The sequence below is a fragment of the Dicentrarchus labrax genome, unplaced genomic scaffold (genome assembly GCF_905237075.1).
Source record: "Dicentrarchus labrax unplaced genomic scaffold, dlabrax2021, whole genome shotgun sequence".
Lineage (NCBI taxonomy): Eukaryota > Metazoa > Chordata > Actinopteri > Moronidae > Dicentrarchus > Dicentrarchus labrax.
Window position 1 is genome coordinate 12,968,612 of NW_026136705.1, and position 26,365 is coordinate 12,994,976.

A 26,365-nucleotide genomic window follows, 5' to 3' on the forward strand; every position below is an offset into this window, starting at 1 on the left:
GTACAGATGCAGATTAGGAACCAGCAGTCTCCAGATGCCACTTGCAATAGCGTGGTTGTAGAATCTCTTCAGTGAATGTAGACTGTATTCTCTTTCTGCTGCTAACGTCCGACCTGCTGCTTTTTCCTGCTTTCTGTTTAAAGATGACATTACATGTTGATATAATTAATATTTTTTTCTCACAATAAACACAATAGTTTGTGTCTAGAAAACGACATGTTGTACAGCAGCCATCAGCAGCATGTACATAACCAGAAAAATCAGGATACTCCAGTGTTAACCGCTTATAGAATGAATCATTTTAAACATACAAAGAAAAATAGACAAGTCCATTCAAGGGCAGGAGATTCTGTTTCCTAGCAACACCAAAATAATGAAAAAGTGACCACTAGCTAATCTCCTTTAGTTTTACGGGTCCCTAGGAGAGAAGTGTGGGGTTATCACAATATATTACACATTTGATTTTCAATTTAAAGATTAGCACAGAACATGTACCTTGGTAAAATCAATAACCATGATCAGTATTCTAATCATTTCTATTTCTGAAGGCAGTCAGACGAAAAACATAATGTTCAGTATCTGACAAATACCTAAGTCTAATTTGAAGGTCTCAGATAAAGTGAACATCCTCCATGCCATTTTATCAGGCAATCGGAGTCATTCCTTTGACTTCTCAGGCAGTTACAGTCACATGTGGGTGATATCCGAGGGAGCACACACACTGAAGTAAAACAATCTGACATTAAGGACCACAAAGGTCACAGTACCTACTCACTTCACTTATCACTACTGAGTGGAGTTGGGCCACGATCAGCCTTCCTAATAAATTACAATGATGTCTACTTATAAAATTACTGTAATTATTTGTGAATGATGCACCAGTGACTGTGGGTTGAACCTGACACACACATACACGCACTATGAAAGATGTGTGAACAACTTTCTTTCAACAGCACACAGCTGCTCTGTTGAGTTAATTAAACAGTATGTCTCATCACATCCTCACAGTTTTCCTTTCTCCCATCTCCCTCACCCACCTTACCTCACAACTACGGAATTGGATGGATTTACCTGTGGGACAAAGTGAAAGACGTTCAGCAGGAGCCTGGTGACAGCTGGAAATCGGAAACTGACTAAAACAACATGAATGAACAAATATCTTTGAAGATGTTGTAATTATAAATAATGAATTTCAACTTTTTCCAATTTAATCTGAGATTGTCAAGAATGGCTGGCCTTTTGGAATAATGTAATGTAAATTTAATTTGCTTTAAACATATTTCATGGTCTAAATCACTGAGGGATACTTAAAAGAATCTTTTACTTGATGTACCTGCTATACAAAGGTGCAGTTTTTCACATCTCATTCTTTGTCCAGAATACTTTTTTCTTTTTCATAAATCAAATCTATTCAATTATATTTCTTATAGCATAAACTGTGTGAATTGAATATTGGGTAAGTTCAAGTTCAAGTAAGTGGTTCAAGAAAAAAATAGTTGACATAATTTCCATGAAATTAGCAACCCTTATTGTATGTGATGTATGTGCGTCATTGCTTTAAACTTTTCAAGTCCATGACTTATCCAGTTTTTCAATGACTGTTAGTGTTTCCATGTTATATGTGTTTTCAGAAAGAACGACCAGGAAACATGATAATCATCATACTTTTTTTTAGCTTTAGTTGAGATAAAGTTCCAACTTGACAAACCAACACACAAGTGAAATGAGGGGAAGAATCAACATTCACTGCTCTTTACATCTTTGAAGATCTGCAATCTAGGTTTTTGCTGTTTTGATTATTCATGGTTAAAATCCGTATTTCATTTGAAAGTGCAAAGAGGATAGGCAATATAGAATTAGGGTAAAAGAATGAATTAAAAGATTATCTGTTGTTGTTGTTTAAGGAACAGCAATATTTATTCAAACAGAGCAGTTAAAGTGACATATTAGTTCCATATATAACTTACAGAATAGGGCTGGACAATATGACCAAACTCTATAGCACAATGTAAATGTAACTTTATAACTATAAATAAACAATATATATATTTTTTCTTAATACATTAGTGCCTGATAATATTAACTTTTTTACTGGCTTCATAATATTACTCCAGTTTAAGGTTTTGGACCTGTGGACTGACAGATTGGCTGGCTGGAGTTCTGGTCATATGCTTGTTCTAGCTATTCTTCAATTGTACGGTATTCTGACAGTTTCATTTGTTGGAAATTACTGTATGAGTAGTTCAGGTCTGTAAGAGATTCATAATCAGTAATTTGATAAATTAAGTGCATTGTCCAGCCCCACTCCAGAAGTTATGGCCAAGGTCAAGGGAACACAGGACTAAATGAAATGGACTCAGTGTAGAAAACAATAAATGGAACCAGTCCATGTCCAGATTCTTCATCATCCCAAAGGGATGACAAAGCAGTCAAGATGTTAAGTAAAACCTCCTACAGGTGAATCTGCATGCAAGTCTCTCAGTACACACAACAGATAGTTCAAATCTGAATGAAAGCAGCTCAATTGTACGCAACAGAATGCACAATCACAATCAAGATCATTTCTCAGTCTAAAGTGAACTGACAAAATGATTAATAAGACTCCAAAGACTGATTTCCTCCAGGCTGAAATTCATATAATAATGACTTAGAATAAAATTAATTGATTGTGCTTTTATAACCAAAGTAGAACAAATAATACAAAGACAAGATGTACATCACTTATAAAACATTAACACTGTTATATAAAATTTGAATTTGAAGCACTTCTGTGGCAGTAAACAATTTCAAGAATTTACAAGATGGCTGGTAATGACTGAATAACAATTACAGTAAAATAACAAGACAACTGACAAGCAAAGATCATGTATGGACCGCATCAAGCAGTCATGGACAATATTTGTGTAGACACTCACAACCGCCATCAAATGTGCATTCATCTTACTTTGCTGAGCAACCAGCGGTTCAGGCTCCGGGAAGCTGGCCACCCAAAAAGCAAACAATAAACAGTGCATCAAATTGAAGTCAATAGACTTAAACATGAGAGCACTTTTTTTTTCTTTTTTCCAACAGCTAATGAGAAATTTGAAGTAGAAAACAATAGCATGTATTGTGCAGTCTTTTTCCATATCGTAAAGGTCATAGTCCTTCTTCTGAAGCAACTGCAGGAAATTCCTTTTGTGCTCACGTTGCTTCTTAGCTTTTCAGGAACTGTGAAGACAAAACAGCGCAATGTTTCTCTCATTGAACTTAATGTACTCAGTGTGTCACTGATCATGAAAGACAAAAGAAAGGCAAAAGAAATTGACATCAAGTAGCTAACAGAGAATTTTATATCTGGATTCCTGTTTTTGATTTACCTCTTCCACCTGTCCTGTCGGTGCCACCTGTCCTCTCTGTTTGGTCCTTGAGTCTCCACATGACATAAAGCTGGATGAATTAGTACCATCGGGGTCCCTTTGAGCTTGACCTGATGGGAAAGAGGGACGACTGTACAGAAAGATGTCCCCAAATTCTGAAGGACAGACAAGGAGGAAAACCTTTTAGTTCATTAAATCTATTTAAAAAAACGTTTATTAAAAAGGCCTAAAGTGTGAAATACAATCCACCCAGTACCTGAGTGCTGTCGGCTTTTGCTGCTTCCTTTTCCCCCTTGTGGAGTCTTGTGCTTGTCCTGGCTCTCTCTCTGCTCACATGCAGCCTCCTTCACTCTATGAGTCCCAGTGCTACCTCGTCGACCCCGGGCCTCCCCGGAGCCCATCCGAGGCAGGGTGGCACCCCTCACTTTATAGTCACCGTGGGACATCTGGCTGGAGAAACTAAGAGGCATGCAAGAGTCTGGGGACACAGTAGAGCACAGTGATCCCAATGTTAGTTTCATTAGGAGATAAAAAGGAGTGAATGTCTAATCTCATTCTCGGCTCAGTTTTTACCATCATTGAAGACATCTTTGGGTTGGTAGTCCTGTTGACCAGACTGGTTCTGTTTATGCCTCCTGGGCCTTTTATGTGTTATTGCAGGACTCATGTTGCTGTCTGTAGACATGGGACTGCTGGGTCGCTGGTGTCGCCGGCCTGAAATTGTCACACAGATTTACCACAAATCTTTAGATTACATAACATGTTACAAATAACAGTCAACTTAACGTTGACATATAATATAAATACTGATGCATTTTATTTTTCATTTTAAGTGGACATCTATGGGAATTATTTATTACATAACCAACTAAACTAACTATCTGATTTTTGCTTATTTAGTCATAACATAACATTTAAGGTATGTTTATAGATACATACTTAACATTTAATACAAAGTTTTAAAGGGAATTGATTTGAGAAGCCTACAGCAACACGTTTTTTTATTTAAACCTTTGGTTGATAAAACTAATGCCATAGACTCCCGATAGGCTTCTAGTCTAAAAGTCTATCATAAAGTTTTATTATAAAGATTCATGTGTCTGTAGACTGATGCAAGCTCAAACTGTCATGGATGAAAAAGGCATCATAGAAGAAACATAAAACTTAAATGTCAAATGTATAGTATTTTGTGGCATCTAGCAGTGAGCAGTTGGTCCATTCTAGGCTACCGCAAAAACATGGCGGACTTCATGGAAGACGACGCATGTCATCTGTAGATAATATTATATAATAATAATAATTCATTCTAAGGTAACGGAAACACAAATATTCCTATATTTAGGTGATTACACACTAATGAAAACATACCTAATGAATATTATACCGCATCCATAGATCCTCTTAAATGTTACATACTGGACCTTTAAAGTTGTTATTTCAATATAGAAAGGAAATTTCATCAGTGTATTAACAAATTAGTGATTTGTGTAGTGTTTGTTAGTGTTTTCCATCAATATATTGGAAACACTTTGATCTGCTTAATCATCCAGTCTGGTCAATAGTTTGCAGATTGCTGCACAAAACTGTACAGCTATTTCTTTCAAATATCAAATTGTACATATTGTATAGTATATTTCCTTATTTTATTGTCCATTTTCTGTTGATGCATTGTGACCTACAGTACTTGCTTTTTATCTTTCTTATCTTTCTTTATATTTTCTTCTTACTATGTTTATTTTTATGCACCCAAAAAACAAGGCACAAATAAAATACCTACATGGCAAAAAATCTGATCTTTGTCCTGTGCAAAGAAATCAAACAAAGTAGAGAAATATGTCACAGCCATGCTAGCACCTCGGTGAGGCTGTCCTCCACTACACAATGGTTCTATGAGCTAAATGCTAACACCAGAGTGCTAACATGGTCACAGCGGCAGTGATGATGGAGCTACATGGAAAGTTATTACAGTGCATCTTGTGGAAACTATCTATACCAAATATCTATGCCAAATGTCAAGACCATCCATCTGATAGCAGTGGAGATATTTTTCTCAGAACCATAAATGTCAACCTCACAGTGGCGCTACAGAAAAAGTCAAGAGATCAACAATTAGGATACATCATCTGGGAACTATGAATGTCTGTACACAAAACAAAAAAATGTCTTCCCTGGAAGCCTTCTCACCTGACTCCTCTGGGTATCTGCACATGCGCAGGCCTACAATGTCCCGCGAGGAAGCCACTGCCTGGTTGAAATCGCCGTCTGTAAAGAAGGATCCCTCTGAGGTGCTGACAACACTGGACCTGCCTGATGAGATGTTGTCCTCAGATGCTGAGCCCCAGCTGTTAACCATGGACCCCGTGACTGATCTGTCCAGATCCCCGGTGCTGGATGCTGGGGTCTGCTCCAGCCCATGGAGGAGCAGCTTGTGGGGAGAGGGCTGCTGCAGCTGGTGTTTGTGCTTCTGCCGGTTGTGGTGCTGGCTGTAGTGACTTTCAGCGAGCTCGGCGTCTGTCTCCTCCTCTGCCTCCTCCTCATCCTCTTCCTGCTCGTCAGTGTCCACGCAGAGGGGTATGGAGCTGTAGGTGTGTGTTGGGGAAAGAGGGCGAGGGTGGCTGGTGATGTGCTGGCTGGAAAGTGCATAAAAAAATGATTAAATGACTCAGTTAAAAATGGTTGAATGCAGTGTCAGGGAGGTTTAATTAGGATACCTGAGGTGCTCAGTTCCATCGTGCAGGCCATTGCTCAGGTCTCCCTTTGGTGGCGTGATAGGCGGGTGACTATAGGACACTTCAGTGGATGAGGGTGCCCCTCTAACTGGTGGAGTAGGGCAGCCTTCTATTCTCCCCTCTGGATCAAAACTGATAAGAAAAGGACAACTGACATGATGTAATGGCTAAAGGAATGAGGGGTGCTGGAAGTCCTGACACATTAGTCACAGCCCATTAGACAGCAATGCAAATCCCCTGGCCCTCCATCCAAACACACACATTTCCATCATAGAAAAACCTGTAAAGATGAACAGTACGCTTTCTGCACCATCTGTTTTTTTTATTGCATCTCTTAAATGCATGCTTTTTTCTGTTCTGTTCATTGTACATTACATGGAGTAATTTCAATTATATAAAACCTGCTGTCATAGTACACTGGCTGTCTGAAAATGGCAAATTGTATATTCAGTTTGGTATTAGCTGTGACAATATGGCCATGTTTGGGCAGAAGGTTTGCAGCTAACAGAATTCCTCCTATGACGCTTGTATGAGTAAGATAACTTTATCATATTATTGTTTTTTTTCAGTCAGTTTAATATGGTGGGCTACAGTTTGCTAAGGAGCAACATAATATGCAATAGCTGGGAATCTAACATGGCCCATTCAGGATGGATAATCAGAAGACATAAAGTAATACAATTAGTGCATAGTTTAGGCCATCTTGAAGTGCACAACTGTAGCTGTTGGCAGCAACTGTTCAATACCCCATAGCAACACTACCAAGGAAGGAGCAATGCATGTATGTGTGTCTGTGTATTAGTGTTTGCTAAATAAAAGTACATTCATCTGTGTCTTTTTTCCCCATACCTCCTTTCCATGGGTAGACTATACTCATCACAGTCCCAGGCATTAGCATGCGGAGTAGACTGGCCTTCTCCCCAGGTTACAGCATTATGTTTCGGGATCTTTGGGGCCCGCGTTCCCTTCCTTTGATTTTGACTCCCTAAGAAATGAGAAGAAAACATCAAGGTAAACACAGACTCATGGCTTGCCTCATTAGAATTCAACGCAGTCAGCCTTACCTGAGGTGCTGTTGCTGCCTCTGTCTGAGCTGTGGTGTGAGCCTCCTGTACTGTGATCACGCGTCTGGTTGTAGGGGATAGTTTTAGGATGGATCATTCCTTCGCTTCCTTGCAGATGATCTAAAGACAAAGACGCAATTTGCAACATCTTTCTTATTTTCATATAAATCATTAAAGTAAATCCAGTTCAACCTTACTTTACCTTTATTTAGCATGTTTTGCTCAATTATGTTGTACTGCATCTGTGCAGCCATCTCCTTTGGTATTGGAGGCAAGTTGGGGGGCTGTTTCCAGCTCGGCACGTCCAGAGGCTCTGCTATAGCGCCACCAGTGGCTGCCTTATTCTTAATGCTGGCCTGAATGAGCTGTGTGGTGGCATATGGTATGGGTTCATATGTGGCTGCTGAATCTCCGCCTGGACTCGCATAGCACAAGTTGGAGTTGGTGAACGTTTTAATCTCATTGAGTTTGTTGGAGAGGTTCACATCGCTGTAAATGGCCGTCTCTGAACCAAGCTGTCCCCCCTGTTTGTTTTCTGGATGGTTCCCATAGTTGGCTATGCAGTCAGCTGGGGAGGGAACATGAGACAAAGCAGCACATGAATGCAGCAAGAGCACAAGTCACAAAGCTTCTGCAAGGCTGGAAGCTGTTTTAATTAGACACACAATATATATCTCAGAGGACAGCACCTGAACTATGACGTGTACTCAGTCTTGCACTGACCTGGTCGGCTGTATGTTGTCATGTTACTGTCACTGGTGCCATTGCCGTTATTGCAGCAGTTGATGCTACAGTCCTTGTGATTGGCACATGCATTTGGCCAATTGTCTGGCAGCCACAGCTGGTTTAGAGGCTCGCCCATGCTGAGAAGGCCAGGTCTGCAACAAGGAGGACCACAGTGCTGTCAATCAAAACCTGCATATTTTGCTGATGAATGAGCATGGGGTGGATGCATGAGGTTCACATCCTTTAGAGCAGGAAGACACCTCCCCCTAGTGTTTCCACAAGGTAAGTGCATTTCTCCTGTCAGTCTTTATATAACACAAAGGAACAAAAATATCACTCACCTGCCAGCACTGCACACAGATTCTCCTCTTTGATATGCGACTGCAAAGAGAAACAGAAAAACATTAAACCTTGATGAGCTGTCAAAAAGAGGAAGTGCCAAAGGCAGAGAGAAACCATGAAAGGCAGGGAGACATTTGAAGCAAAAATCTTAAGTCAGAAGTGTAGACTTACTTCAATACATGCTTCCTTCGATAGGGCATAGAGTCTGACTCTTTGGTTTTATGTGCATGAAGACAACACAAATAATTGCCTGTGCCTTTACCGATCTCAGCATAACTTCATACTGTTAGAGACAGTTTCTCTTCCAACCACCAGTAAAACATCAAACAAATAAAAATTCTTCTGTAGAATACATTCCGTATTTTCCTTATTTAATCAAATAAACCTAACCTGGGGAGCAGGTGGGCTTACCACACTATCAGCATATAAATGTGCTTTAAAACACATTGCTGCTTTATTATGATCAGAATCTACACTTGGATTCAACAAATATATATGTAGTGCTGCAGCATTGTACTGTATAGATTAGTTTCTAATTTAGAAAAGATATATTTAATCAATTTTAGCTCAAACACTTGTTTTACTTTATTTAATCACACTTTCACAATTGCTTTTGCTGTATATTCTATGATGAGATGTTCATAAATCCCACATATAGTTCTTTTAGTCTTGTGCAATCTTTTAGCTGTGCTTCTATACCTCTCCATTTTAATATGTAAATGACCATGAAAACTGAATTGCACCCATCAGGTTTTAACAGCACTTCAATGACTCTAATAAATTACTTGCCAAATACATAAAATATCACAAACACTAGGAATCATACTGTACATACCTGTAGGTGTAAAGGTGAATGACGGGACTGTAGGGACAGACAAAGACAAGGTAGAGGGGTAGGATGAGCAAACTGAAATAATTTCAATAGACTACTACTATAGTTGCTATGTGCTAGTTATTCACACTATGAGGTTTGGTCGCGTCTAAGCATGTTCTCTCTGCTGTGTGACGGACAGCTCTTCATTTGAAAAACGGATGTGTTCAAACATTTAAATAACCACATGCCATCTGGCTTTCTGCTGCCTCTGTCTTTGACATGAGTGTCCAGGTGAAGGTTAATGGGGGTGACAGGCAATTCGAAAGAGAAGGGGAAAATAACAGCAATATTGTAGCAGACATGGTAATGGCAGGTTGACAGGTTTGTGCCTCTAAGAACTGTGCTGTGTTGAGGAAATGACACTCTACAAATGAGCAACTAAAGGTCAGCCTCTGTCTGCATAGTCGCAAATGCAAATTTGTTTTTGAAGTCTTTGTGCCAAAAGAAGATTAGGCCCGAGTATTTTTCACCCTTTGATGTGATCTGCTTATCGGCCTCTGAAAATATTCCGTAATATCACTGAGACGAAGACTGAAATGCTGTTTAGTGTGGTGGCAACATGTCATGGCTTGATCCCTTCTACAATCATAACGACCTTCAAAAGTGACATGATAACCCGTTTTGCAGACTCACACTTGGCCTATATGGTGAGCATCTTGAACATACACACATCTATCTGTCTGCCTTTCTGAAACACACACACACACACACAACAAAGAAACACACACCCTTGCGGATGCCAGTGTATGTGCTGCTGAGGCCACTTCTCTTCTTGCGGTGCCGGTAGAGCCACACACTGAAAATCATGAGGACCAACCAGCAGGTGGCGCCAATGCCTGCAATAAATGCGGGCTGCCTCACCACATCTGAGATTTGAGACAAAGTGTCTCTTTGCTCGCTGATATCCATCATCTGGCCTGCGGAGTCTGATCAGTAAAATAAGAAAGAGACAAATCATTATATGTGCATGAAAACAGCAGTGAAAGCATAACTAAAGATTTAAGTGTACACAAAAATGTTGATGTTGCAGCAAAGACACAACAGCATTGTTAAAAACAATCTGAAAACCTACAAGTAAGTAGAATATGATGCTTTATTTGGACACTGTATAACAAACATTATAGAAGTTTTCCACCTGAGATACTGTCACAGTTTTTAGGCCTAGTTTTGTCACACCTTAAACACTCCTTTTTTTGGGAGGACTCTCACCCAATTGAAAGAAAGTGACGTCACTCTTGACCCCAGGTCCGGCGCCGTTGCTGGCTGCAACCTCTACGCTGTATCGAATTCCTGGTGCCAGACTGGGAATGAGCACAGAGAAGGTGGAGCCGTCGACTGACTGGTTTACATGGTACCGACTCTCATTACCCAGGCACCAGATCTGTCAAGAAAAAGCGAGGAGGAGACGGGATAACAGTGATTGCCTGAGGGACACATCCAACGACACAAGAGGCACCAGCAGCCTGACAAAGATTCCATTTACATTTTAACCACGATTCACATGATTCAGAGCACGAGTACAGTAGAGGGCGGGAGCCTTCTTTTCGTACCTTGTACTCCTGAATGACTCCAGCCTCTTCCTGCTCTGGAGGAGGTTTCCAAGCAACGACGATAGCAGTCCCACTGGCATCACTCTTTGTCACTGTAACGCCCTGGGGTGCTCTGCTCGGGGCTAAGACAATAAAGCATACAGTTAACCACGCAGACATAAACACAATCTCATCTGATTCTTTAAGCATGATACAGCCTGCATCTCTAACAGCTTTGCGCCCTTAAAAGAGCAATCGAGAAATATTAAAGAGCAGTATTCAATTCCTCTTAGATATTTATAGATACACTGCATACTGTAGAATAAAAGTTCTAAGAAAGTCACCTTCTTCCAGTGTCCTGACTACCTTCACCTCGCTGTCAGCTCCCTGGAACTCATCAAAGAAGGGGCGCACTTTGAACTCGTAGATGGATCCTCTCTTCAGCTGACCGATCACCACTCCATCCTCCCGTGGGGCACGTACCTCCAGGACATTCCACTGCCCCTCCGGCTGGCCGTGCTCAGCGGATGCCCTGTAAAGCACCTTGTAACCCTGGATGTATGGGGACTGCTGCTCGACCTAGTGGAGATGCAGGGATAAAACATGCATAAATGTCATAATGTGACAGCGAGACCCTTTGATCACAAGAGACTAAACTGGGTTTAAATCAAAGAGAAGTGTGGCTGTACTGTTGTAATGTAAAGGCTCCACAATATTACCTGCATGTGAGTTAAAACAACATACATGTAAGAGGTTAGAGCCTCATATCGTGTGAGAGTGAAATCCTGCAGGAAGGATCTGTTAATACTCAGTTAATTCCATTCGTCTTTAGGGTAATACAGATTAACATTTTCCTCATATCTGTGAAATCTCACCGTAAACCACAATATGAGGTCATTAATCGTTTCCCCTCAGCATGGTTCTGGTTAAAATCAAGCCAAGAGAGGACTAAGCACTTTCCATTTAAACCACATAATTATGACAAAGGATGCCTTAAAACATTTCTGTGGAGGCATATGCATGTGTTTGAGACAAAGCATAATGTATCACACCAAAGACAAATTCACTTCTCTATGTAATGGATTGATTGTCTGCTCATAAATGTTTATAGAAAAAAACCACATGTATATTCAGCATTAAATAAATCCTTAAAACACTTTTAGACCGTTTTAGCCTAGATGCTCCTCCTAAAATATTTAGATTTCTATGTTTCACTGTCTCTGTTGAAAATGAGAGCTCACCTCTTCATGTTGCTTGGAAGAATAAAGGAAAACATATCAGAGGGTAGAAATCTGCTCAGTAATAATCCTTGATAAAAACTCTGTCAGCACAGACAGTCTTGATTTGCTGTTAAATATATAACCCCTTGGCTTTTACCTCATTTGTTGATGTATAGTGTGTGTTTACATTTACTGGTAAAATTGCACTTTTGACCTTTTCCCATATTTACTCTAACTCTGACATAGAGTACATGTAGCAAAAAAATGTTAACTGTGTGCAGGACAGTCATCACGGAGTGGTCCCCTCACCATCCACTGCACCCTGACAGCAGAAGATGAAAGGATGGTTGGTGTGTGCAGGAGGATAACCACGTCTCCCAGCTCCCTCTGGATGTGACGGTGATCCACTCCCTGCATGGTGGAAGTGCTGTCTGTTGATGCAAAAGGGACGGAACGAAGTGAAATAGCAACAATGACGCAATCATTTCAACTGAAATAAACAGCACATGATATCTGTTCAATGTGAAATGAAGCTAAAAAAAAAAGGATGAAAAGCACACACACTGACCCTGTGTTCTAACAGAGTCAGAGATTGGACTGGGGTTGCTGAGGCCATAAGCATTCACCGCTCTGACCATAAACAGGTAGACAGTAGCAGGCTTCAGGTTCCTCAGGACAAAGGTCTGTGTCTTTATATGCTCCGCTAAGGTCACCCATCTGCTGCCTAACGTATAACTGCAGGGAGAAAAACACACAGGTACGAGGCAGGTTTCATCACATGATAGATGTAATATACAGTAAACAATTAAAACACGCTGACTAAAACATAGGTCTAACCTGAATGCCTCGATTAGGTAAGATGTAGGTGTTGCACCAGCATTGGGGTTGGATTTCCACGACAGAGTGAGAGAGGTACGGCTGATGTCAGTCACCTCAGGTTTAGATGGAGCACTGGGAATCAGGTTAGGGTCTATAGGGTGACTGGACTGAACAACAACTCCAAACTCTGCCACAGAGATACCAACAAATCCATTAAAGTACACTATATATGACTCAGTATGTATTGACAACCTTTATGACTACATCTCAATTAGTGTAACCTACCCTCCACCTGTAAGTATGCTGTCCAGGAAGCCTCTCCATTGGAGCTAGAAGCTACACAGGTGTAGAAGCCTGTATCTCCAAGCTGAGGAAGTACAGTGGCAGATATGAGTGGGTTGTTTGGCTCAGTGTAGCCGCTGTAACTGACTTCTAATTGCTGTATTATTTCATCCCCTACCTTAGTGTAGCGAATCTCGAGTGACCCTGTGTCTGCTATGGACATGCGGGAGTCCACCGGAGACACAACCACACCGTCCCTCTTCCAATGGACTGTAGGAGGTGGAGAGCCAGCCGTTTGGCAACCCAGGACCACTGTGCTGTCCACAGGCACAGTCTGATTGAGTGGACCCTGCCTAATCACAGGAGGAGGGTGGTCTGACCCAGCTAATAAAAAAAAGAGAAAGTAGGGAAGTGAAAGACTAACCGGTGTTTTTTAATCTGACTGTAGTATTTCAAGCAGACTATGTAGTGTTATCACATTGGAAACATTACAAAATAAAATAGAATAGACAACCCACAATACAACACACAAATTATGGACCCACTTACATCAAGAAAATTCTGAAAATAACTGTCAGTCAACGACAAAGCCAACAAAACAAAATTCAAAGTAATAGGTACTTCACAAACGTTTCTATTTGCTATTCATGACGTTTTCGAATGTAATAATGGTAGTGATGTCCTAGAGTCTGTGGAAGCTCCACTTTTGGAGGATTAAATGAGCTCACAATATCACTGTTCACTGCAAACACAAATTACTTATAAGGAAATGAACTATTTTTTTTTATTATTGTTTTGCCTACAAAAGCCATTCCAGCTAAAACATGTTTATGTTTTTTGTGGTCATGTTTAGGCAACTAAAAGCATCTTTTGGAGGTTAGAGGAACATTGTGGTCACGTACAGTATGGCTAAAGTAAGGTTAAGCATAGGCACTGCATGAGGTTACAGAAATCTGAGATCTCAGTCTCAGGTGTTCATGTGCTTTGTATGCCTAATATAGAGGAAACAGGTTTTCTAAATTGAAGCCTGTCACGGGATGTCCCAACATCTCCTGTTGGTACAAAAGGTAACAGTAGGCGTATTATGGCAGAGTGATGCGTATCATATAACCCCAATGTCTCCGGTTCGATTCTGGTTGGTGACCTTTGTTGCACGTCACCCCTTTACCTCTTCCTGCCCTTTCCTGTCTGTATGTCTACTATCACTACTGAATGAAGGCAAAGTGCCAAAAAAACAGTACACTGTCAACAGTATATTATGGAATTGGAAATTGGGAAAGGTTGTTCACAAAAGATCAAAGTTATGAAGACAGAGACGTAAGAAAGATGAAAGTAGAGAAAATGAGAATGAAATTCTGCCAAAAAATGAAAGCCAGATAAGATGTGAAAGATATTGAGAGGCAAATTGGTAAAGAGAGAACAATAGGTTTAGGTAGGCTGTGCAGGCAGTGAAGGAAAAAGAAATCAACTTTTCCCCTCCAGCGGAGAGCAACTAATCGTTCACTCGGCAGTGGGTTCTGCTGGAGCCGACTCCAATCACAACGGCAAAGCCCAACTAATAACAATTCCACTTAGATAACAGAGCTCTCTCTTCTCTCTCTCTCTCTCTCTTACATTCTAAAACCCTGTGGATGGGGGCAGGGGTTCTAGATAAATAAATAAATATACCAAAAAAAAAAAAGGTGATGGAAACACGCCTTGAAAACTGCCGGAGGTAATGTGGACCAGTTATTTCCATAAAAATGCACCACTCCAAATGGGGATGAGAGGAGTGTGGTGGGATAGAGAGAATTTGGGGGAGGGGAGAGTAGAGAGGAACAGGTACATGCAAGTGCAGTGCCACAGACCACTGGAAAAAAATCACATAAAACATGACCCCATCTTTTTTTATTTCCATTACCTATAACAGACTTTTCAGTGTGAGCATCATATTATCCTTTGGAGCTAATAGGGCTGCACTGAACAACTCAATGTGTACATGCAGTATGTTTAAGCCTGAAGCAATTACCTTCATTAATTTAATATATGTACATGGTACAAAGTTACCCAGACATATGTATTCATGATCACACAGGTCATTTAATTGGTAGCTTGTAGACTTTGCTGGCGGTGTGTAATTACTGGTGTGGGCCTCCAAGCACATTTAAATTGCTTTTTAACAATTAACACAGTTATTTCATCACCTAGGATTTGGATGGCAATCCCTCAGACCACATTTAATATAAGAGTACCTATAAACTGTATCATGTGTCAATCCTGCAGTCGTATTTCACAGAACCGTACAGTAAAATAGAACACTACATTGTATAAATGGAGTCACAATGGATAATCAGTATTCTATTTCCCCTAGTCCTCTTAACTTAAATCATATACCCTACAGTAGCAAGTTAGAAAATTAAATTTTTAGAGGTAAGAGAGATAAGGCCAGACACTCTTACATTACCATGGAAACAGAGCGTTTTCAGCCCAACATGTGAACAACATATCCTAAAATCTCTTCCCTCCTGAAATCCCTCCCCTGACAGTTAGTAACCAGGGCCAACTACCACACCTATAAGGGAGGGTAGCTCCCCCGTGTCTGCAACCAAGGCCAGTTTGTAGCCTAATACACCTGCCTAACAAAGGAAACCCGCAGCAGCGAAGTAGTCTGTTTGCCAAAACACAAACCATTGAAGCTAGAAATGTGCAGAATAAAGTCCCCCCCATCTGCCCTCCACCACTCCTTCCCTTTACTCACAGTCTGTGACCTCCAGCAGTGCTTTGGTAATAACACTGCCAGCGATGTTGAGAGCCTGGCAGCTGTAGAAGCCGCCATCAGAGCGCTGAACATCGGTAATGGTCAAACTGCCCATCTGGGAGACAGAAAGACGGCTAAAGGGCTGTGGAGGCTGGTAAGAGAAGAGGAGACTCTGTAAGGGAAAGCAGAGATCACATAGTTAGAAACCCATTCACAGGTTTTATTTGCACAGAGTAGTCATTTAGTCTGATGACAGACTGAGGGCCAATCTCACCTCACTTCCCTCCTTCTGCCAGAAGATAGCAGGCTGTGGGTTGCCAGTGGCCTCACACTGGAAGGTGACCGTCCTGCCCACAGCCACCACCTGGTTCCTGGGGCGTATGGCAAATGCTGGGGGCACTGCAGAGGAAGAGAGGCCCTAATTAGATGGCAGCCTGATACATTTTCATCATTCCAAGTTTTAGATCATCTTAGTATAAAAAGCTATGTGAGTATGTAGCACAAAACAGTCACTATTTACCTTTTTTCAATGAAAAAACTGCATTTTTTTTATTCATTTACCCACACATAACATAAATTACATACTGTATTGGTGGATGGAATTACAGTTCCAGATAGGACAATAACAGGGGCTCATGATTTCCTGTTGCTGTCTGGTGGTGGATGAAAGATGGATGACAACTTACCAGTATTGACTACAAGGGGAAAGACACACAAAAAAGAACAGTGTAATAAGTAATAAAGGCACACACTGGGATATGGATCTACAATGATGCACTCAACAGTACTGACACATGCTTGAATGAGTGAGCATAACACAATTAACAGTAAACAGTTGGTAATAAGGAGGTGCAATTATATTATTTATTAACGTTATTAGAGTTAAGTTTTTTACTTTTGGTTTATAATATCGTTTTATTTCGTTTATTCCTTTAATAAAATTATATTTCTTCCCTGACCTGGTGTTGATGAGAATATATATGTTATTTCTCCTCCTCATAGAGAAATATGGATAGCATCAATGCATATGACCAACACTTTCATATATGCTCATACATTTTTAAGTATAGTTTAAGGAGATTATGCTTTGGAATTAAAAGTAAAATATTTCTTCAGATGCCCAAAACTCTAATGATCAAAAAGTCAAGGGACAAGGCATGCTGTTTAGCCCCTATTAGACCCTGCAGACCAGTTGACTGTGGGGTGTGAAAAGTCTGTGTAATTGCAGATTTAAGTTACAGAGCCACCCAGCCTTGAGGCATATTTGGACAAAGATACCAACCCCTAATGAGGACATAAACCTGTGAGGGGTGAGGAAGGAGCATTGTGTCTGGATAGGAGGTAGAATGGGGGAGCCGCTGGTGTTATGCAGGCATCTGCTATGCTAAATGTACTACACAAACAACCACACATTTTGAGATGGAACTACTGTACATCTTGACATCTGTAAACTAGATTTATAGTGAAATGAATGGCTAGCTAACCAGCTGGTTTTGGAACTACTGCAAGAAGATGACTGTGGTTATTGCTCAACATTTTTGTGTTCAAAGAATTTCTTTTTAAAAAAGTAAAGCACATGATTTTGCAGGAAAGCTGGGTTTAAGCACCCTGTCTGAAAAGATGAGTATCATGTATGGGCAACTTTATCTAATTTCTCCCAAGTTCATGTCTGAGAAAATTCAGATCATTTTCACGAGTGTAATGCTGAAGAGTCATTTGATCTCATACTTGGGAAAACCTTATGAGTAAGGGCCTTGGCCTGCTACATCTGTTTAAATGGCAACTGTTTAATATCAACCAAATGTTCTAGGTCAGTAAAAATGATTCTGTGGTTACGACTATAGCTATGATTGAAAAAAAAAATATGAAACACACATTTACTTGATGGGTCTTTGTTTCCTCCCATAATACAACTTCTACTCATCTCCCAGTTATTGTACCCTTCTCCATTCCCTGCCCAAATTAGCTATGGTCCCCCTTGACGCTCATTTTCTCAGGTTTTTGGAAGCGAGAGGAAGACCACGTAATTGGAACCATGTCATTTCCCAGCATGCCACCAGCCCTGCCTTATCTTTAATTAAGTCCGACTGTCCTCGCAGTCTATGTCACCCACTGTGCCACTGCAGTGTGTGTGTGTGCATGTTTATGTGTATATATATATATATATATATATATATATATACATATATGGTTCAGTGTGTGCAACTATGAGAGGTGTCTTACTGTTCATTTCCTGCCACTGATTTAAGGACTAAAGGGTGTCATTGTGGCAGGGAAACTGAGACCAAAATGATTGCATTTTCTGTGGTCACGTAAACATTTACTTTGCATGCTCCTCTTAGTTTATACAGGACATTACTATGAAACTGTACTGTGAACAAACTGCTGTAATGTCATATACTCCTTGTTATTCAGAACTGGAGATTGCTGCACATATTATATGACCTCAAGCCAGGAAGTGAAAAAGAAAAAACACACACAGAAACCTGGGAGATAAGTCTGCCTGTCTGCACTGTCTTGAGAGCAACAGCCTAAAGCACAATAATGAATACTAGGTCTGGATAAAAGGCAAGGTAAAAGTCACTGCCTGCTAATTTGTGACATTACAAGACACGATTAGTTCACCAGTTCGGCTAGAAGTAGCTGTCTTACAAATACTCAAAAAAGGACATCTGAGGCTCTGCAAAAAGTGTTTGAACTGTGTACAGAAGAGAAGGTGGTGCTTCCGTTAGAGGACATTGCATGTGAGGGTCGGGTTGTACTGACCGTGTACAGTGAGCGTGGCGGATGCTTCAGACTTCCCAACCATGTTCTCCACCACACATGTATAGGAGCCCTCATCTGAAGAGGTCACTTGGCGAACAATCAAGGTATGGTCCTCTAGGATTTCAAATCTGTAGAGCAGGACGGACACACAAAATCACAAGATGAAAGAAAAAGTTGAAACGCTGCGTTTGCATGGTAAATTAATGTGTATAGAGGGCCTTTGTGCATTACCGGCCCTTAGGCAGGTCAGAATCATCTTTCCTCCAGCGGACAGTGGGAACAGGGTCTCCTTGAACCACACAGTGAAACTCCACACTCTCGTCTGCCAACACCACAACACTGCTGGGCCGCTTCACGAAGGTCGGGCGCTCTGGAGGGCAGTACATGGGCAACAAGCAAAATAATCATCACTGTCATGAACGCCATCTATGTCCCTGCACTTTTTTATGTTACAGATGTATAGATTCATCCTTCGCTAGTCTAGTTTTAAGAACAAAATTGTTGTACATTTTTCAGCCTCTTTGTGTAGTTAATGGGACTACAGTGCACCAAGTGTAATAATGGATTGTTTACTGTCATGCTAACATGCCCTTGATACAAGATGTGAAAGGCATTTTAGCAAAATAGAAATATTTACGTTGGAATTCATATACAGTATTGAATGTGAATATTGAATGTGAGCACAGTCAGTCAGTATCTGGCGAGGTACTGTACACAATTAATTGAAAATGTTGAAATAACTAGCACAATGCTATCTTCTTTTGTTGTTTTTTTTCACAGAAAATCAATTTTTAGTTAAACATTTGATCAACAATTATTACCAACACTGTTTCCAACCAACTGCTTGAAGAATTCCGAAAAATCGATATTGTCAGTCTCTAAGGACGTTTTTTATGCACAACCTGTTGAACAACATATTCTGACCTGTTTCTGCATTCATGCCTTGAATGGCTCAATGAGACACTATACTCCCAACCTCAACCAAGGTCATCTAACCATGTGATACTGATAAGTGCTCTATTCTGGTGGGAAATGTTAGGTGGGGGATGGAGAACAGAGGCTGGAAACAGGATAGGGGGCGTTGGAGGCAGCATAGGGAGCTCTTGTACTGAAAGGTTTGAGGGGTTGCAGCGGCGGATGTAGCAGCGGTAGATGTTGAGCGCGTGTTGGGTGGCAAAACCTCTACAAAGCTGGCAGACTGAATGGTAGTGCTGCATAATCAACGTAATTAATGGGTTATTATACCCTGGTGACAAAGACCTCACGTAGCGGACTGGCAAACTAAACCGCTGTGAACTGAGAGGGTACTTAGACGATGTGAAGCACTGCAACATTGTGAAATGCAATCACAAATCCTCAAATTTTACCTAGAACAGTGAGTTCAGCAATCTCGCTCTCCCTCTCTCCCACCATGTTCGTTCCAACGCAGATATACTTCCCTGCGTCGCTCTTCCTGGTGTTGGTGATCATCAGTTTGCCGCTGCGAATCTAGAAGAAAGCACAAAAAATATTTGCACGGCTGATATCACACAAGACCTTACCACCCTTATGAGTACTGTGTTTGTGGGACCATCATTTCATAATGCATTAAAATATGGCCAATTTAAACATTTTGCACCACAGCTTGTTAAGTTTTCTCTTCTTTGCTTTAATGCACGATGCCACCCACGTATAATCACATCTTTGGTTCTTCCATTTTAAAATATACATTGTTATGCACTTGATGGCATAACAGCAAGCGGTGTTGTGTGCAGTTGTGTGCATCTGTATGCATCTCTTTATCTAAGGAATAGAATTTGCACTGCCTTTCAAGCTGCACAGAAGGTCACCCATTATGAAATTACATAATTCATATCTAGTGCTACATTAGCACAGAACCCTGGGAACAAAGACACTGAGTCTTTGAGGAGACCTTCCTCAGATGTTCAGTCACCCTACTTTGCCTTTCCCAAACTTTTTACGGTCTCTACTGATATCTGCACACACACACACAGGCGTACACACAACAAAGAGGTGGGAGATATATTCACATACTGTTTTCATCCTCTATAACCTCTCCACCATACGCCCCCACAGACCATGGTAGCTGTCTTTATGGTGCTTTAAATGTGAGCTACTGTTCTGATAGTCTGAAGCTATCCAGTGTTAGAGGTGATACCAGAGATACTCTGTGTATGTGTACTATAGTGGGAATGCTGATTTCAAGACCTCAAAACAAACACGAGGCCATTCCCTACACCAAGGCATCTGAAACCCTCTCCCAGGCATCAACTTCAATTAAACTTTCAGCCCCGTTATTATGATTTAAGATTTTTTCCCTACTCACACTTAGCAATGGAATAGAGACACACACAGCCCTTAATAGCACAGTTCTGTTATATCCTATAACAGAGGTCAGAGGTCAAAACTGCCCACAGTGCTGTGTCAATGGAGGGCAGGCAGGGGATTCAGTGTCATGCTATACCATACCTGGCATGGTGAGCACTCTCCACTCACCAGCATACAGATGGAATACATCATTAAATTGCTGCTGCAGGGATGAAACCAACAGCCTTTCATTTATTAGTCATCCCCCTCTAGGCTAACCTTCCACCACAAACAGCTCATACTGTACACCAAATAAATAACAACCAAGAGTGGCCTAACTACGGCTGACATTCCAAGTCTGTTGCAAATGATGTGGTTTTAAGAGGAAGATTTAACAAACTGTGGTGTGACTTGCGGTAGCGTGTACTTTTCATACACAATGCCAACCACTAGTAATCACAAGGAGCAAGTGGGGGAATTTGGGAGCTGGTAGTGCAGATTCAGCTATTCCTGTCAGTATTCAATGAATTAGGTTTGGATGTTCGGACTCAGTCAATGCAAAATGTTCTATACTTGACATAACTGCTTGATTGCATACAGGAACAGCGTTGTTGCCTTTAAAGAGTCAGGAATGATATCTGACATTGTTGGAATTGTAGCAACAAAGACAGTGACAGTATTTTTTACTGTATTTGAGATACATAATACATAAAATATAAACATATGAATTTAGCTTTTTTTAAATTTTGTAATAGTTATTTGCATATGAAGGATAAGAGAATTGCATTAAATTAAAACACAGTTATTAATAAAGGTAAAACAGGGAACTTATGACACAAAGGATTTTTTTTCCAATTACTTGAATGTCAGTGGATATATTCATTATTGGCTCATAATCTTTCCCATACTACTAGTTTTCAATTTCATAAAGTAAGCACTAATATTTTCATTAAATGCACAACCATATTAAAATCAGGTGAATGAAGTCACCCAGTTGAATCCAGGATAAAGAGATTTGTGTCTTAGATTCATCGGGCATCTGTGGGCACTTGGACTGCTGAGTCTATGTAATAACTGTCTCTTGATGAACATATATCAAATTCTGTGGCCATGTAATGAAGCCAGCAAAGTATTCCTCAAGGACTGCAAAGACGATCTTGCTCTAACCAATGCCGTTGACTAATGCTACACTTTTGCCCTGCAACTTTTTGCTGTTTGCTGTAAATACTGCTGCACTAGTAACTTTAGCAGCTGATTAAAGAGCAGACCAAGCTCTTTTTTATTTCCTGGACTGACCGCTCCTCGTTTTTAGCAGCAATTCCAGTGCTAAGAAATCCAAATGTGGTTTGTCTATCCTCCATCTCGGACATCAAAACCTCAGCTTTCGTTTCTGCTGTGTTTCAGAGTGTGTCTCTTTCTCTTTCTTTCTCTTTCTTCCTCACATAGCCTTAGATGCCCTACAGGCACACATATTCTGAGGCTGCTTATTGTGATTTACATGTGTTTTCTTGTATAAAGGGCACTCAGCTTTTTAATTAAAATCCATAAATCCCTTTTCCTCTGTGTGAAAGTCTTCGAAAAATCATTATTAAGAATTAACTCACAACTTTAGCTGCGTATCAGTTTTAATAAGTGATGGTCCAGGCCACAAGGGGAACACTCAAAAGAATGGGAAGTAGCCATGAATAACTTGTGGTGGACTCCTTTGGTCTTTGTACAGTAAGTGATGTCTTTGAGTGAACTCTCATGGCAAAGACATATTTCCATATAGAAAAGATGATTAGGGAGGACAAAGACAGGCACGCAGAAAGTACAAAGCAAAAAGCAGCCTTTGTATTTCCCTCAGAGGAGCCTCCCCCCTGGCTCTGATCCACGCCTCTCCTTAAATCAGAGATAGCTGCTCTGTCCATCACAGTCCCCCAGAGAGACTCTACCTGTCACTCCGCACTAACATGAGCTTTGAATCTGCTCTTGTGTGTCCCCGGGAGCATGCACAGACATTCAAATAAACAAATCAACACACACACACACACACACACCACACACACACACACACACACACACCTACACACCTACACACACAAAATCATCTGAGTGGCTGAAATGGGAAGCCTTTTCTTGCTGGCCTGACCCATCAGAGGCTCCTGGGTCTGGAATCAGTTCAGTGTGTACAGAAACATGAAAAGAAAATCACCTCTGTGTACCGTATGCCGCATGACAACTTAATATATCAGATTAATAGTATGCTGTAGCTCATATGATGACTGGTGCCAGCTTGTTGTTGTTTTCTGTTTTTGTGTATTTTTGCCATCAGGCATAAAAAAAAGCAATATATTTTGCATATGCAGTAGGTTTATCCTGGGCGGGATCCCAGAAAAGACACAGGTACATGTGATTATTATATGTTATTATTTAGTGTTCTCCTGACCACAAGGCAATTATGAATAAATTCATGTGATCTCGACTTAACAGGCTTGATTTTCCATACTTTAAAATGACTAAGGTGAGAGGAAATTGGTTATTTAGAGTTTCTAAAAGGGCAACTAAATACCAAAGATTACACCATACAGCAGTGTTATGAAGCCATGTGATTAATAGTATCTTACAGTAAGAGATAACACAGAACGTGTTTTGTATCAAGTGTAAATTTCTGTGTGAACAGTTCCTTTAAGGTTATAATGATGTGTGAGGTCAAAGTGGTCATCTCTTACTGTGATGCGTTCATCCCTGTCATCTAAGTTGGCACCATCTTTCCTCCAGGAGATCGTGGGTTCAGGGTGCCCACGGGGCGGTTGGCACTCCAGCACCGCGGGCTCACCCACTGCCACCATGACATCCAACGGGTTCTGTCTGAAGTCATCGCGTAAAACTGGAAAACACACAGAAAAGCAGAACAGTAAATTGAGTGGAATGTAATGACGTTTGGCCATTATTTGGATAATGATAAAATCACAATATTGTTGGCGCCTTCTAGAGGGTTTCTATTAATTGTGTCAACGAGAAGACTCAATGACTGATTCATGTGGTATTAACAGCTTTCACGAGTGTGAAATTTTGAACCTCTGAGTTCAGAAGTGACATACAGCATGTTAATGGGTTTTTTTAAATGCCAGAGCCCAGGAAAATTGCTTTTTATTTATTTCTTTATTTTTTCTGTTGTCTACCCCTTTTCTTGTTCCTAGCATGGTAATGAAGTGCCCAACACACACAATTATTGCCACTTTTATAAGGGGAACAAGGCCACTATCAGTTTTATTGTCAGTCACCTAGCAACTGCGCTCTCAAGACTTAAATCACTCGAACAGCAGGATATTGTGTACTTGACTTCCCATGTCCAAATTACAACCTTAAAGGTTCCATTTGAAAGCAGCATAATAAAGGGTTGTTTGCTAGCTCTGCTTATCACATATTTTAAGAACAGCATGTCAACTATTGCCCCAAATACCTTCACTGTGAATTGTTAATATACAGTATATATAGTATTATATCATATATTTATTATATAATTCGTGTAAACACTGCAACATAACTGACCTACCAGGATCCCTCATGTGGTTACTCCTTTACTCAAGCAGAGGACAAGGTTGAGAAAAGCTGCTGAGAAAGCTGGTTGTCTGAATGGCTGACAGTAAGACAAGAAGATACACTGCTACAGAGAAATGCGGAAAGGTGAGATCCAGACGGCTCCACTAGCAGACAGCGGAAAGCTACCACAGCAATTTATCATCTTTCCGCAACGAGTAGCCTGCGTACAGAGAGCCTGCTCGCCAGCCAGAAGCTGAACTTGAGACAAAGCAAACTCGCATCCACTCCAAGAAGCTCAACAGAAGATTGTGATTTCTGGTGGCCACAGGCAGCTCCTTTCCTGTCTACAACACAGGCTGTATATAAAAGTCTCCGATGTACAGCATCAAGCTCCAAACGGCATGTGGAAGAGCAAATTTCTGATGAGCGGCAAGGGTTTCTAAAGCTTAAATGTGTCCAAAAAAAAGAAAAGATCAATTGGAATAATGCCAGAGCTCTATCCTGAAGTATGAGACTATTATTTGCTAGTTTAAAGCAAGAAAGGAAGTGGAACTGGGATGTGTAAAAGAGAAAGGGCTTCATCATGAATGAAAACACCTTTTGTTTTATATAACTGTGAGAATTTCTGCTCCTGATGAGGTGAACAACATGTGTTAATGTAGACGCCTTTGCATGAGTGACTGCTGTTAAGCATTCCCAGTCTTAAATTACAGGAGGGGGCTTAGAACCTGAACAAGCCAAGGGAGCTGAGCCAACATAGAGAGAGAGCAGAACAGCTCAGTAGAGTTGGGTTGGGGTGAAAAGACAGGAAACAATGAGGAAAAGGCATAATCACTCCCAGATGGCGGCAACTCGTTCACCTCTGGCTATGGATTTGTACATAACGCTGGACAAGCAGGCCTGAGACGCCTGATGAGCACCGTGGATATGGGAGAACAAATTGGGATGACCTTCTAATTGGAGGTATTTTGGCCCCCGCACTTCTTTGAGCTCCACTCTGCTGCTCTGCCCCTGTGATCCCCCGAGCAGGGTTGCGACTGGCTGACTGCAGTTGACTGCAGTGCCTGATGGGAAACAGCTGTCTGACGACCCCCTCCCCACCACCACCGCCGCCAACACCACCACCACCACCACCATGTCACATGATAAAAGGCATTCCTCATGGGACACAAAAACATGGTTGAGGTTACTTCAGACAGGAAGAAAGTGAGACCATCACAACTGCACGTTCAGTGTGTGTGTGTGTGTGTGTGTGTGTGTGTGTGTAAGTGTGTGTGTGTGTGTGTGCATGTGAATGTTGATTGATTGACTGATACTATCTTATAATTCCAATAGCAATCAGGTTACACATCTGTTTTTACTATCGTGTGAGGTCCAAATGTCTCCATAGCATCTGAAAGCCAGAACTATTTCCTCAAGCCCCTTTGTTAAAGATTTATTCTTGGTGATAGCGTTGGAGTTAGTGTAAGAAATAAGGCAAAGAGAGATAAGGGTTAAAAGCAGAGGAAGTTTATGAAGGTCAGTGAAGAATGTTCTAATAAGTGTATGTGTGTGTGTGTGTGTGTGTGTGTGTGTGTGTGTGTGTGCATGTTTTTTTGTCTGCAGTGCGTGAACAAGTAAAAGTTGGCACGTTTTTGCATGTTAAACTATGGTGCTGGGTAAGCACACAAATAATCTGGAACATGTGTTTGTAAAACTGCACTGTTTATATTCTCTGAAGGCAAAATAAATGCATCTGCTTATTATGTTATAATAAGAAATTATGCATGCCCAAGTAAAAACCACGCAGGCATTCACAAATGTAATACTGTAGCTATGCTAAGACAGTTCCCAAAAGTCCGGAATGCTTTTCCTTGTCATCTATAAGCTCCACACAATTCATATAATTTCTGCTTGTCTGTAAATATATCCTGACCAGCTACTCTCTTGGAGTGATGTTGCTGACACTGCTGTCTAACCCTAAATCGCTTAAGTCATTGGCATTTGCAGAACTTGGCTCTGTTGCGGGATACATTCATTTTTAAATGCTGCAGGCTGATTAATAAAGCGTGGACATCCTGCAACGACTGCCCTGATTTCAGGGACG

At 40.9% G+C, this 26,365-nt stretch overlaps 1 protein-coding gene across 3 annotated transcripts in view; it reads right to left on the bottom strand.

The window, feature by feature from the left end:
* Positions 1-1,653: 1,653 nt before the first annotated feature.
* Positions 1,654-26,365, bottom strand: part of LOC127364441 (roundabout homolog 1) — an 85,845-nt gene continuing 61,133 nt past the window's right edge. For 2 of the 3 annotated variants that reach the window (XM_051401994.1, XM_051401997.1), the window contains 28 exons: positions 23,466-23,623; positions 19,815-19,935; positions 18,679-18,817; positions 18,448-18,575; positions 16,368-16,376; positions 15,956-16,080; positions 15,682-15,853; positions 13,123-13,328; positions 12,948-13,029; positions 12,681-12,849; positions 12,412-12,578; positions 12,153-12,274; positions 10,968-11,202; positions 10,645-10,766; positions 10,304-10,475; positions 9,823-10,020; positions 9,056-9,082; positions 8,220-8,259; positions 7,876-8,030; positions 7,355-7,720; positions 7,153-7,272; positions 6,938-7,073; positions 6,071-6,220; positions 5,544-5,989; positions 3,933-4,073; positions 3,616-3,837; positions 3,360-3,514; positions 1,654-3,210 (listed from right to left, as the gene is read on the bottom strand). In XM_051401994.1, coding sequence (XP_051257954.1) covers positions 3,196-3,210; positions 3,360-3,514; positions 3,616-3,837; positions 3,933-4,073; positions 5,544-5,989; positions 6,071-6,220; positions 6,938-7,073; positions 7,153-7,272; positions 7,355-7,720; positions 7,876-8,030; positions 8,220-8,259; positions 9,056-9,082; positions 9,823-10,020; positions 10,304-10,475; positions 10,645-10,766; positions 10,968-11,202; positions 12,153-12,274; positions 12,412-12,578; positions 12,681-12,849; positions 12,948-13,029; positions 13,123-13,328; positions 15,682-15,853; positions 15,956-16,080; positions 16,368-16,376; positions 18,448-18,575; positions 18,679-18,817; positions 19,815-19,935; positions 23,466-23,623 — 4,298 coding nt within the window. In that variant the 3' untranslated portion in view covers positions 1,654-3,195. The remainder of the gene's footprint in view (positions 3,211-3,359; positions 3,515-3,615; positions 3,838-3,932; positions 4,074-5,543; positions 5,990-6,070; positions 6,221-6,937; positions 7,074-7,152; positions 7,273-7,354; positions 7,721-7,875; positions 8,031-8,219; positions 8,260-9,055; positions 9,083-9,822; positions 10,021-10,303; positions 10,476-10,644; positions 10,767-10,967; positions 11,203-12,152; positions 12,275-12,411; positions 12,579-12,680; positions 12,850-12,947; positions 13,030-13,122; positions 13,329-15,681; positions 15,854-15,955; positions 16,081-16,367; positions 16,377-18,447; positions 18,576-18,678; positions 18,818-19,814; positions 19,936-23,465; positions 23,624-26,365) is intronic. The other variant, XM_051401995.1, reaches the window with a different exon arrangement.